The 14,506-nt window shown below is 42.6% G+C and overlaps 1 protein-coding gene across 1 annotated transcript; it reads right to left on the reverse strand.

Annotated features, from left to right (window-relative positions):
• Positions 1-5,210: 5,210 nt before the first annotated feature.
• On the reverse strand, positions 5,211-7,994 carry LOC119334639 (protein FD-like). Its single transcript, XM_037607185.1, has 3 exons — positions 7,388-7,994; positions 5,784-5,861; positions 5,211-5,447 (listed from the first exon to the last, which is right to left on the reverse strand). The coding sequence occupies exons 1-3, from the start codon at positions 7,727-7,729 to the stop codon at positions 5,373-5,375; spliced, it is 495 nt and encodes a 164-aa protein (XP_037463082.1). The 5' UTR covers positions 7,730-7,994; the 3' UTR covers positions 5,211-5,372.
• Between the last annotated feature and the right edge of the window lie 6,512 nt (positions 7,995-14,506).

Genomic DNA, 14,506 nt, shown 5'->3' on the forward strand with positions numbered 1-14,506 from the left:
GTGACAGGCGTTTACGCAAACGGGCGCATACCCCCTCAGCTCTGGGCCGGTCCGTCTAACTTTGTTTTTTCTTTTGACCTCCTGCTTCGAGCTAGGATGTACTAACTGCATCACCGCCAACCTTCACATGGGTACTTCTTTTTCATTTTTTCCTTTTACTTCTTCTTACTGATTCGATGAACAGTTTTCAAACTCGTTAGTTGTTTTCTTAAAAATCAATGAACTTTATTTTTCAAATTTTATGAACTTTTCTTAAAATTCTATGAACTTTTTTAAAGTTTTGTGAATTTTTTTAAATCGATGAACTTTTTTCATTTTTTCATGAAATTTTTTCAACATCGCTGAACTTTTCCTTCAAAATCGATGAATTTTTCTTCAAGTTTGTGAACTTTTCCTCAAAAATGATGAACTTCTTCAAAATCGATGAACCTTTTCAAATTCATGATCCTTTTTGAAATAACAGTGGTACATTAGACAGTGTTGTACAATAAATATCGTGGCCACAGTTGTTCTTATTAATTTGGACCTATTATGTGCTAACTAGCTGTTGTGGTTAGCTGAGCTTGTATGAGAACTCAACGGTGTGAGTTCGAATTCTGGAGAGAACAAATTCTTGTACCGTTTTTTGGTGCTGCAGGTTTTGCTGTACTGTGCATTCTTGGGCCGGCCCAACTGGATGATGCAGTGAGCGCCAGTTGGCCTCTGCCACACTAAAGGCGCCTAATAATTCATTTTTTCAGGACCAAGGTACCGCCTGTAACAATACAGGCGCGCAGGCGGCGCTCATGTCTTGTGTCTTGTTAGGGTTGATCCCAGGCATGGGTGTGGTCTGTCACATTAGCATGTGACAAGCCATGCACAGGCTTAACACACATTTTCACGTATTAATTCATTTTCTCTGCTTCCAGGAATGCTCTCAAAAAACTGTGTTTATATTTACAATTACAGAAAAAGTTCGTAAAGATAAAAAAAATCTTCACAAATTTGAATTCATGTTCACGAATTAGAAAAGAGTTGGTGGTCGCGACCGACTGCACGGTGATCGTCTTTCTCATCAATGTTAGGGCAGCAGATCGGTCTAGAAACATGCACCAAGTTGCTGAAAGCATTGGCCTCCTCAAGGAACGGCGAGCTCATGTTCGGAAGATCATTCGTACACAGAACGAGGCTGGGCATGCGATAGTAGCAGTTGGGCGCGGTTGGTGGTCGAGACCGATTCCACGGAGATCGTCTCTCTCATCAACACGGGGGGCAGCAGATCGGCCAAGAAACATGCACCAAGTTGCTGAAAGCATTGGCCTCCTCAAGGAAAGGCAAGCTCATGTTCGGAAGATCAATCATACACAGAACGAGGCTGGGCATGTGATAGTAGCAATTGGGCGAGGACAATAACGTACATCTTGTTGGTTGGCTCATGTGCCACCGGAGATTAGCAACACTATTCCAGAAAATTGTAAAACCATCACTACTTAATCAATGAATTACTCTCCGCCCCCCGTGCAAAAAAATGAATTAGGGAAAATGTTCGCGAATTCAAAAAAATTAACGGGTTCAAACTAATTGTTGCGAATTTTCAAAATGTCCACTCATTCAAAACATGTTCACGGATAAAAAAAAATGTGAACACAAAAATTCTCCGCAACTTCAAAAAATGTTCTTTGCAGATTCATAAAGTGTCATGAATTTAAAAAATGATCATAATTTGAAATTTTAACAAACAAAGAATGTTAGAAATTTAAAGAAAATCTGTGAAATTTTCAAAAGAATACAAGAAAGGAAAAACAGAAAATAAGATGAAAAAATGAACTTCAAAAGAAAAAACAGCAGAAAGGATAATAGGAATAAATCCAGGGAAAACAAAAACAAACCGGACCGGAAGCTTCACAAAACCGAGTGAGAAGCTCCCGGGAACCTTCTGAAAACCACTCAACAAACACGATTCGTAGTGGGCCGGCCCACTCAGCGATTGCTGTTACCGAGTAGTATGGTACCACTCGCTATAGGCGATATATAGCATTCGTGATGGGTCATGCGATGGAAGGCACACATTATTCAGCCCAACAAGCAGCAGGCATCATTTTCATGAAAATTTCATTGTTCCAGCCGCCATGTTCGACGCAGGGGTCACCGAATCTCCCCTGTGTATAGACACCGAGCTTGGGCACGTGCCCTAGATTCATGCATATGCATGTACTTGGCTAGGCTTTATCGCCATCAGAGTTCACCGGCCTCTTGGAATATTGGAGTTTTGACTTGCAAACTGACCAATATTTAAATTTGAACAAAGAAAGCTAAGAAAGGGCAATAATGTGTGTAGTTAATTCTAGCTAGCATACATAGACCTATAGTCGGTCAAGCTAGCTAGTGTTACATCATCAAAGATGGATGATTATGTGTTTCTTAATTGGTGTCATAGGCAAGGTTGTCAGAATCGCGATTTTAAATCGGATGGAGCTTTGATGGTAGGATCGCAAATTATAGAATCTTCACTATTAGGATCGTAGAAATATAGATAATATGAACTAAAATTTTAGAATAAGAGGGGTTACTTGGATCGTAAAGTCGTAGAATCGTATAACAGAATCATGATTCTCACAACCTTGGTTGTAGGTTTGGACCACGTCTTGCATGCAATAATTGTAAATCAACAAGGCGGGTGTTACTAACTGAGATTCGTTATATACCGTGCAGTCTTTAGAAGCATATATGCCGAGAGCATCTTTCAAGCAAGTTGCAGCCAACTTCCCGAAGTTTCTCAGAGAAATAAACACGTAATCTAACGTTAGTAGGGCAAACACCGGCAGTGTAGTATCGCTGTCAAGTGAGGGTCGAAATTTCACAATTATTGCCTTTGGATTTGACATGCAAAAAGTAACATGCTAGGTGAACATGCGTATCCAGAACACACAAGAAATTGTAAGCTGCACACAAGAGAAAGTTAACATGACAACTATAACACTAAGCTCCACAATATTAAACAAAGAAGTATGGGAATTTATTTCGTGATGAATCTAAAAGTACCGATTTGATATTATGGATTTTGGTATATTTCTCTACAAATTTTATCAAACTTAAGAGGTTTGACTTTTCAAAAAATTAATACGCCTTATATTTTGAAGCGGAGTGATTTTTTTAAGAAACCCAACAACATGAACGGCGCAGCAAAGCGCGCACAACTCTTCTAGTTAAAACTAATTGTGAGAGGAAAATAATATCTCAAACCATCTGCCCGATTTACAATCAAATTTCACAGTTGGATCCTTATCATCAAGGTATACAAAACAAAATTTTAGTTGATTATGTTTCGAGAAAATTTAATTATCCCCATAGACGGGAACGACCGCCGCATCACCATTGCCGGACCGGAACCTTGCCACATGTGCTAACAACGCGGCTTGCCTCAACGTTGCAGAAGTGGAAAGGCAGGAGGAAGCTGGGAAGAAATTGTGTGTCGTGTTGGAGGAAGAAGATGAACAATGACGGTTGGGAGAGGAAGACGAAGGGGCAGTCGTTGGATTGGAATCCAACGGATGCCTCACGCCAAATCAGCTGAAAATCGTAACATTTTGTAACTAACTTAGAGCTTCTTTGATTCAAATGATTTTCATAAGAATTTTAAAGGATTATAATCCTTAAAAAAAATTCCATGTCGGTTGTTTGATACCAATAGATGGCTCACGTCAAATTGGCTGAAAATGTTCATGAATTCAAAAAGATAAAAAATTCAAACAGTGTTCACGAATGTAGAAAAATGTTTGCAAATTCATAAAGTGACATGAATTCAAAAAATGTTCATAAATAAAAAAACAAATTCAAAAACTGTGAAAATTCCAAAAGGAAAATAAGAAAGATAAAAAATGAACTTAAAAAAACTAATAAGAAAATTTCCGGTGGAAAACAAAAACAAACCGGCCCGGAAGCTTCACAAAACCAACTGAGAAGCTCCCGGGAACCTTCTGAAAACCACTCAGCAAACACGATCCGTTAGCGGGCAAGCCCACTCGGTGATTTCTGTTTCGGAGCAGTATGGTAATGCTCGCTATAAGTGATATATAACATTCTTGAAGGACCAAGTGATGGGAGGCACACAATATTCACCCCAAGAAGCAGCAAGTCATCATGAAAATTTCATTGTTCCAGCCACCATGTTCGACGTAGGGGTCACCGAAGCTCCTGTGCATATCGGCGTAGAGCTCGGGCATGTGCCTTAGCCCTTAGGTGTGGTTACGGTAAATTCACTACCCCTGTAGGCAACGATGAAAGCGAGGAGAAGCGGACTCAGACTCATGCACCCCTGGTACATAGGTTTGTTGTACGCATAGCACCGTTCTTCCTAGTATCACTTTCTTTTTACATTTTGGTGATTCATGATTGATAAACCTAATACTCAGTCGTCACCATTTCTGATGCTCAACAAGAAAGTACACATAATAATAGCAAATCAGTACAAGGTGTGAAGCATGGCTTGAACTACCCGTTTTCTGTGCCAATAAACAGTAACAAATTTAAAGATGATCTCCGGAAACAATACCGAATGAGGCGGTGTGAATTGCAACATGCTCTATTTGTTAATTGTTACGTGCAAAAAAGTCCTTCCTTCCGCTATCATTTAAAGTGTGCTGAGCGCACAAATGTGGTAAGGCGGACGCCGGGATAACATGATAGCCATTCAGAGAGTCCTTCCATCACATTCCAAAATGGAATGAGCACCTTGCACCCACCTTTTTCTTGCTCAATTTTAAACAGAACACTACACTTATTGTACCATTTAACAACTGTCCAACTAAAGAAAATGTTATCCGAGTGAAATGCAGTTGTCCAGTGACAATACCAACAATACTATGAAAATAACTAAGAAAGCATATCAGGATGGTAATAAATAATAATAAAATAAATAAAGAGGCCAAAAGAGCAATAAAATTCTTCAAACGTGACAAGGGAGAACTCCTCTGGTCTTAGGGTTAAGGAGAGTGGTGCGTCAACCAAATGTTGCGACCACGTAGGCTCAAACTCCATGGGTCAGGACTTATTATCATGTCCTAACCATCCGAGCATTGCCTCAGTTTGAAATGGTGGTTGCTGTCTTGCTGACAGAACACACTTTATCCCAGCAAAGCACTAGGGAAAAGTGGCAAGATAGGTTAATCTGAACAAAAACACAAAAAGTTAATTCTCTACCAATGAAATTCCGTTTCTTTTTTTTAGAGACACGCACAAAAAGGCCCAAGAGCATTTATAGGTTTGGATCGATCATGTACATAGGTATACACACACACTGTAGACGAAATTTTCACAGGTTTGATTAAATTTCTCCTAAATTTGTACTGCCAAAATGCACTTCTGCTCTGCGTCTTGGGCCGTCTGATCCCCTTTCAGAACTGGGTGGACGAGGTTCGCCGGAGAGAGCTCTTGGTGGGCAGGGTCAGGGCGGCCACTTCCCGCTTCAGCTGCCGATCAGATTACAGAATCAAAGGGCAATTAAGTGTGGTCAGATTACAGAATCAATGGAGATTATATGTTGCTAACTGAAGAAGCATTTGGATGTAATATGTTGCAGCGGTTATGGAAAACTTATAAAATAAGCGTCTCTAAGCAGATAAATGAGAAGCAGGAGAAGATCACTTTTGAGTTGCACAGGTGAGGTAATTTTCTACAGTTTCATAGATTACAATTTGGCAGTGTCCAGAAATTAACTACTCCCTCCGTCCCGCAATGTAGCTTGCGAAAACGTCTTACATTGTGGGATGGAGGGAGTAATAATTGGTTAAGTGCTGTGTGGGTACCTCTTTGCACTGTTTCTTCAGCTTGAGGTTGTCATCCACCAGACGTCGAACCTCCTTCTCGAGTTCCTCCACATATGCCTGCAAGCACATTAGTTACTTCACTAATCAGTGCTAATTCTGCTAATAGCTTGCAAATCTTGTAGAATACTATTGCTCCTGCGGGCAATTGTGGTTTGATTTCAGGTGTATGCCTACTTGTGCCGCACTAGCTAGCACTTCAGATAAGAACATGCGTGAGAGAAAGCCATAGAGCATTATTGGTTCATTTGGAGTAGTTATCTTCTGCAAAGTCTTGTCAACGAAATCATGAGCACATGAAGACAAAGTTAATTTGGAGCAGTTAGTTGGATGGATGTCAGCAGCTCAACTGACATCGGTCTATCGATGTCTACGGTGATGTTCTTGCTGAACTGTGCTGCGGAATATAGTTGGTTAGGGGTTTTCTTAATAATAAATTTAGTGAAGGTATGTTGTTTATACATCTTAATCAAAGATGATGCTTTTCAACTAACAATCATATTAACAAACAAGTGGGTTTGAAAGTCCACCATATAATGGCAAACAGAGCCTGCTATGTCCATCCTGCTTCTCATAAACACCAAATAACCAGCAATACTTTTTTTAACGTGGAACCAGTAATACTTCAAGTTCGGTTTTACTATTTCTCTTTCGGCCGAGAAAAATCTTTTTTTATGTCACCGTTTGCATATCGTCCGAACAGACTTGATGATTCGCACAAGTATAAAAGAATGAGAAATTGTGTCCAACTACTATGAGCACTTTACAGAGAAATAACTATCTTAGTTACTTTAATCTTGTAACAACTTGGATATTTGTGTATTGCTGATTTGGTTTGAGCTGGTCACAAACTCCAAATCACTGAGTTTAGTTACTTTTTCTCTTGTAACAACCTGGAAATTTATGTATTGGTGTCTATATCCAGCTGATCACAAACTTCCAAGATGCAAAGGATTTATATGCCGTCCAGGAAGATGTATATTGTTCCTTCTGTTGTTCCTTTGCTAGAGTTGGATTAGGTCGACGGACTCACTTGTTTTCTTAAAGCTATAGGGCCTACTGGGGTTTATATTGAAATCAAGATTCTGTATTAGGTGAAGTAGAGCACTAATCACGGAAGAGATATATATATATATTTAGCCCATGTTGACCAAAAAATATTTGCATGAATGCAACATGATGCGAGACAGAAAGAGATGCCACATTCCATTTGTCTTTCGGGTTGCCTTTTAACACATTGACCAAACTTAGTCACTAGTTGAGAGTTTCTCCGGTGACACTTATCTTTCGCTACAAAATCTAATTTACATAGTGTTCTTTTTCCGAAGTTGACAAGTTCCCATGCGAATTCAAACATTTCTAGCCAGTGAATCCTCATTTTCTTTTAAAAAAAGGGACTAGTGAATCTCTTCGTGTAACATAGTCATAATTTTACCTTGGTTTACCTTGAGTAAACGCTCTTATATTTCTTTACAGAGGAGTATATTTTGAAACCAAAAAAATATATCAAAATTTGAGCTAATGATAGACTTCCTTCTGCAATTTTATACATATATATGAAGGAATGTGCGTATTCGTGTACGTACCCTCTTCCTGGCCCTTGAGCGCAGCGCGGACTCCCTGTTCCGCATCATCCGGATGGTCCTCGGGTCCTCGCCGCTGCTCCCGCCGCCCTGCCGCAGCTCCATGTCGACCTCATCGCCGCCAGGAAACCCGCCGAACGAGACCGGCGTGGACGGCAGCGAGCGCGCGCCGGTGAGGAGGTGGAGGTCGGCGTCATCGTCGCGCAGGCCGGAGATGGAGAAGAGGGAGCTGCACCCACTCATGAGGCTCAGCTGCGGGCTCTCCGGCTCCCTCCACGCCGCAGCCGCTGCTGCCGCCATCTCGTAGTGCCCGTTGCCACCGCCGCCGAGCCGGTAGTTCGCCATGGCAGCCGGGATTCAAGACACCTCGATCGATCGAGCTGAGCAATTGACACCACGAAGAAACAACTAGTGGTGGTGCTGCTTTTTTTGTGCTGCGTGAGTGCTGGGTTAAGCTAAACTAAGATGCTTGATCCACGTATCCACATATCTATCTATCCAGCTTTTGCTCCCATATATATCATGCCGCTGCTGGTGTGCTAGCTGTGCTGGCTCCCAGGGACCAATGCTCCCCTAGCTTAGCTAGCTGGGCTGTAAGATTGTGAGAAGGGTGATGGGTACAACTACAAATATATACTCGCTGGCTGATGCAGCTGCCTGGCTGAGCTGTCGAATGCCTACCTGATTAATTAGCTAGCTAGGTCTCTCTACTCTCTAAGACTAGGACTCCATGTGATTAATTAATTGTTAATCATTACTCCTACTGTAGTGATCTCAACTCTCTTATATTATTTTTTACAGAGGGAGTAGTTGTTTTCATTTTTCATTTTTTGTGTATTATCTCGACAAAAATGTGATGATAAGAAAGGGATGCTGTCCTGATTTTTTGAAGGCAGGCAGTTGACTAAACCCACTCGGTGATGCGGCTGCGTAGCTGTGCTGTCGAACGGCTACCTGCTCAGCCGGGTCTCCCTATGTAGTTAACAGTTGATCATACATTTTTTACTCTATTATCCTTAAAGAAAGAGCTTTGTGAGATCGACAGAGAGTTGCGTGTGTAGATTTCTCCTGACAGTGCCAGTTAATAATGGACGATTATCTATGTAATTATATATTGCTTGCAGTTCTAGGTTTCATCTTGGAGGATAGATGCGACCGGCGTATGATGCCACCCCGGCGATCGGCCGATCTATCACACCGTGCGCGATGGTAATAGTAAGTTGACACGTCTGAAACATGGGAAGCTGAAGAGATTTTTTTAGAGCACGTGTGAAATGGAAATGAAATCATATGCAGAGCCACGACGGATGGCCATGAGATCTATGGGCAATCCTGTCCTTAACCTCGGACTGATAGACAGCAAATTGAGTAAATTGATGCCGTGCCACGACATGATATAAGAAAGAGGAGTGAATAACATAAAACTACCACAATTCGCGTTAGGGTTCCAAAAAACTACTTCCTCCGTCTCAGTGTATAGGGCATGCGTGTAGTTCTAGGTTGACAATTTAACTAGCTAAATATGTATTATATGTGATGAAAAATATATGTTTAGAAACTACATCCTCTTGGGAATTCAATGATATACTTTTGGTGAAATATAACACATATTTGGTTAGTCAAATCGATGACCTAGAACTACGCACACACCTTATACACCGATGCAGAGGAAGTACCAAAATTTTGTTTGTGACTGATAACTACCAAAATCGGCGTCAGTTGTTTCAAAAAACCCAAATCGTCTGTTGCTAAGAATTTAAACCGGTTTATGACACGTCGAGCCCACACCTAAACAAACCGTCAGCTTGACTGTTTGTTTGATCGTTAACTAACATGTGGGACCCACATGTCAGTGTCTCATTTGCAAAAAAAAAATCTTAAATCCCCCCGCTCTTCAAGCAATCAGGTCCCTGAGGTGAGGCCACTCGCCCACGCCCACCGTGAGGAACGGCGCCGGACAGGTTGGGGGAACAGGCAACACAGGGAGCAGCTCGACGCGTTGGTCGATGGCGGTGTCGGCTCGAGGTGGTGGCGGTGTGGCCAGCCTCGGCACGGGGGCGGACCTCCACGGGGGCGACGGGCTCGATTCATGGCGGCGCCACTGGAGGTGATGGCGGTGTGGCCGGCCTTTCTGCGGAGGCGGGCAACGAATGTGGCCGACCCCTCTGCGCGCCGGGTATCGGAGGTGGGTAGTGCGCCCTCCATGGCACATGGCGGCACCCCTCTGGCCGGAGCACGACCTCCCGCACGATGGTGGAGGGCCGGATCAGGTGAGGAGGTAGCAGCCCTCGGCGGCGCTGCCTATGCCAGATCACGCTAGCACCGCAGGTCCCAGTCGGCGACTTGGTGCGCAGCGATGACATGGCCAGGGAGGAGCATGGGGATGGCCAATGGGATTTTCTGGGCCAGATTGCTTTTTTAATGATTGAGGGACCCGGTTGCCTTTTCTAAATGATTATAGGGGTTATTCTGTAAAAATAAGGGCGTATTTTTAAATTTGTAAAAGAACCAAGGGTTGAAGAAAAAATGACATGAGATTTTTTTTGTTAAAGAGTAAGAGACACTGACATTTGGAGCCCACATGTTAGTTAACGTTCAAACCAACAGTCAAACAGACGGTTTGTTTAGGTGTGTGCCCAATCTGTCATAAACCCGTTTAATTTCTTAGCAACGGGAGATTTGGGGGTTTTTGAAACAGTCGACGCCGATTTTGATAGTTATCAGTCACAAATAAAAATATAGGAGTTTTTTGAAACCTTAACGCGAATTATGATAGTTTTATGCTATTCACTCAACAAAGAGAGATATATATCCTTGCAAGTTGCAATCAGGCCGTAGAAACATGGCTATGGAAATGGTCGTCCGTGGTCATATATCACTGACGGGCTACACACAACCCGTCAATGGTATCAACAACACCGACGACTGGGCGGCTAGCTGTGCTGTCGAGTGGCTACGTGCTTAGCCAGGTCCGCGTATGTAGTTGATGATAAATGATTGTATTTTTTTTATCCTAGAATAAAAGAAGTTTGTGCGAAAGAGTTTCGTGTTGTTTTTATTGTTTGATGATGACAGTGCGCGTGATTTTGAGACTGTAGGTTTCATCTGGTGGCAGGCAAGCAGTACGTTGACTAACCCCGATAAACAAATTAGCGATGAAATTGCTCATCACTGTGAGACCAAAAAACTGGCAATCATTTTATTGTATATGTATATCTAAGAAAATTAAGGAATACATAGCAGCGGGTTGGGGCTAGGATATGACAACTATTCTGTACATTATAAACAAGCCCCTACATAAACAAGAAATTGTACACAATTCCACACAAAGCACCCTCCTCAACCTCGCCGTCTTCTCCTTTTACCGCACTCCCTCCTCGCATTTCCATAGCAACACCCGCAGAACGAAGATATAAACTCATCAACTTCCGTCAAAGCCTACCAAGGTAGTCGCCAGCATTGGATTTGAACCGTCCTGGAGGGCGTGACCTAGATCAAAGAGAAAGAATGAACTAGGAATCTACCCATACACAACAGACCACCAACCACCCTCACGGTACGAAAGAGGAGGAGGAACACAAACAACCTCGACAACGATGAAGAAACAACCATCTCTCATCGGCACAACTTCACAAACCTCGCACACAACTACCGATTGCATCAATACACACTGCATGATCCAACCAAATCTAATGAAACATAACCTTCATGCGCCCTCCACCGTTGCCAATTAAACACACCACCCAAGCGGAGACATAGCATGAACGAAATTATTCTAACTATAGCATGCCGCCAGCACCTCATCACCCTAGAAAAGACACTAAACAAAAAAATGAATGGGAGCTCCTGCCAGCCAGGAATTGGGATCCGCCACATCTTCAAGGCCCATAGGGTACCAGAGGCGAGGCGGACCGGCAATGGCATGAGTGCAAGGGCATAGCTGGCATTGGGTTGCGTCTAGGGTTAAGATAGTTTGAGTGATGCACTCTTTTGGAGGAATAAAAGATAGTTTGAGTGATACACTCTATTGTAGGGTTAAGCTAGTATTGGGAGGGGATTTGTAGCACCAAGGTGTGGGAGCACGCAGATTTGCGGCCCGATTGCCTCGTGACTCCAAGACTGCTTTGCTCATGTGCTTTAACTCGTAATTACTTTAGATGGGGTCCATACGCACAACTTTTGGCTGTTTCCCCATGCCACCTTCCATGCTTTCTCTTTTGACTTTCATATTTGAATCTTCTATATCTTGTGAACGATAAGTACAATTTAATTTTCATTTGTAGATTCATGTTGCTTGTTGATTGAGTCCTACATTAGGGGGTGCTTGGCATGTCGGTTACCGACTCTTTGGGCTGGGCCGAGGACCCCTCTAAGATCATCAACCGATGGGCCTCGTTTGTCTAACCCAAGAACGCCAAGAAATGACCCAAAGACTTGGCGCATACTCCAAGATTTAGAGGTAGTCTCTGGCATGTTTGCCCCTCGACGCAACCGACTTATGTGTAACCCTAGGCACCTCTGTTATCTATATAAACCGAGGTGTCAGGGCCTTAGAGGGACGTACTCATTGACATACAATCTCGCGGTACATCACCTGTACTTTGTACCCCATCCACAATAATACAATCAAAGCAGGACATAGGGTTTTATCTCCTCGAGAGGGCCCGAACCTGGGTAAACACCGTGCCTAGCTCCTGTTACCATCTAGCCAAGCCTACCAGATCTAGACCCCCTACCTGAGATCTGCCGGATTTAGCTCCAACACTTGTGACGAGGGCTTTCAAATAACATCCACTTTGAATGCATTGTGGTGAGTTTTGAAAATTTCATTAAGTTTCAACCGTTGAAACTTGGTACGAGTGAACGATAAAAATTGCAAGTTTCAGAAACAAAAACTCAAAACATGGTGTGCCCTCATGCGGAATCCAATGAATTTACGAATCGTAGAGCAAAACAAGCGACCTATGATAGATTTGGTAGGTTTCAAAACTAAAACTTAAACCCTAAACACTAAGCTCTAAGCCCAGAACCATAAAACCTTAAAAGCATATAAACTTGATGAAAGTCGGGAAAATTTAATGTTATGACTATCAAGTTTGAATGTTGAAACTAGGAGTGTTTTTCAAGTTGTCAAAATATACTCAAGAGTGGTCTTGTTCAAAAGTTCTTGTCACAACAAACAAAAATATGCAAACAAAACTTAATATAGACTTTTGATTCAAAAGATATAGTAAATTGAAATTAAAAGATGAAATGAGGGCACACCATGATATCATAGGTCCTATCAAGTTTTAGTGGTTACAACGGACGGAGGGAGTACTTAATAGCAATGATATCATGGATGAACTAGCTACATAAGAAAACGAAGGTGGGTCTGCTCTCAAACTTTGGCCGAAACAACATGATATTTAAACACATGTCTGACCATATAATGGGACTAAATTTTCTCAGCATTTTATTAAGGTTCCATTTTTTATAGTAGGTAAAATGGACAAAAATCGTACAAAACATGTATGGTAATAATTTTTTTGGCTACCTATATGGTAAAAGAAATTTGATTTATTTTTATATATCAAAATTATTTAATATAATTATATGCTATAGAGCTAAAACCGAACGAGCCAGTGTATGCTCAAGATCAGCTCATTTCTTGATCGAGCTACATAAAGTGTTTATACTCGGCTCATTTCTCTTGAGTCGATCTTGAGTCGAGCCAAAATACGAGTCAATCTCTGGCATTGGAGATTTGATTTGTGTGTTCGTTGGGAGAGATCAACTTACCGAGGGATCCAAATTAATCAGAAGAGTAATTAGTCTTCCCAAATCTGCCATATATGCCTGTTACATTCACGGGCGGCATGTCGGTGTACCATCTGCCTGATGCATTACGGGCCACCCATGCGCCAATTATTGCCGGTGTACGGACGGGCGGACAGTGGATGGATGGATGCGACCAGAGGCCCGTTCGTACGAACGATGCCGCCGGCGCACCCGGCGACGGCGACCGGTCGCGAATCCATCCGCTGATAGATACGCGCCTCGAAGGGGTGAGAGCTGCGTCCATGTGATATTTTGCTTTGGCTTTCAGATGGCGAACCATCGGACAAGATTAATTTGGATAGCTACTACAGTATTATCAGTCCTTTGGATAGCGTACGTGAGAGAATAAATACATATGGAATTAGATGCATGGCATGAAACGGAGGGCCATACGTGCATGTCTCCCCCCGTCTTGTCAGTAACCTCACTCACATTGATAGGATGCAAGATGAATTTGATACCATGCCATGACAGGAAGAAAAGCCCCGACATGTTACTCCCGATCGATGAGTGGGTACCATGTCATCTATCTTAGCCATATGAGAGCATGATAGTGGTGTACGATGAGGACAATGGATGGATGGATGGACGGATGCAGCGCGCGAGACGACGCACACTCGGAGATCTGATGATCTCTGTGACGGCGACCGGCGGAGAGCAGAGGGTAGGCGGCACGCAGCTTTGCACGTACGCGAGCACGCACGGACACATGCAGCAGTGGAGTCTTGCGCGGAACATGTGACCGATCGATATATCATGAAAGATGCAGAGCAACGGTCCTTGGTTAATTCCACACACCACGGCCCTTGGTTATATGCCACTCAAATTTACCTGTACCAAATGCACATGAGATGCAGAGCGACGGATGGACATGAGAGTATGAGATATATGTGCAATCTTGTCGTTAACCTCGGACTGATAGGCAACTAATTGAGTTAATTGATGCCATGCCATGACAGGAAAAAAGAAATATTGTTGCAATCAGGTCGTAGGATAACTGCTACAGTAACAGTAGGTCGTCCATGGTCACATATCAGTGACGGGCTACACACAACCCGTCAGTGGTATCAACAACACTGGCCCGTCACAACATAGGTAGTAACATCATACATATCAAGATAAAATAAGTATGGCATAATAAATGAAGTGTTGCATGATACCACACATATGTTACTTTTTATTGTGGAGATAGTAACATAGACTAGTAACATGCATATGTTACTAGTCTAAGTTACTCCTCATTGTAGCTAGTCTGACCCGCATCCTATTAGGGACGTCCACTTGCCAGACCAGGTTCCAAAG

Source organism: Triticum dicoccoides, chromosome 7A, assembly GCF_002162155.2.
Source record: "Triticum dicoccoides isolate Atlit2015 ecotype Zavitan chromosome 7A, WEW_v2.0, whole genome shotgun sequence".
NCBI classification, from domain to species: domain Eukaryota; kingdom Viridiplantae; phylum Streptophyta; class Magnoliopsida; order Poales; family Poaceae; genus Triticum; species Triticum dicoccoides.

Excerpts from the sequence above, each read along its gene's own strand:
- LOC119334639 (XM_037607185.1), bottom strand. The coding sequence starts at position 7,729 with ATGGCGAACTACCGGCTCGGCGGCGGTGGCAACGGGCACTACGAGATG. Across the intron at positions 5,862-7,387 it reads GCTCAAGGGCCAGGAAGAGG|GCATATGTGGAGGAACTCGA; the intron begins GTACGTACACGA and ends ATGTGCTTGCAG. Across the intron at positions 5,448-5,783 it reads TGAAGAAACAGTGCAAAGAG|CTGAAGCGGGAAGTGGCCGC; the intron begins GTACCCACACAG and ends TCTGATCGGCAG.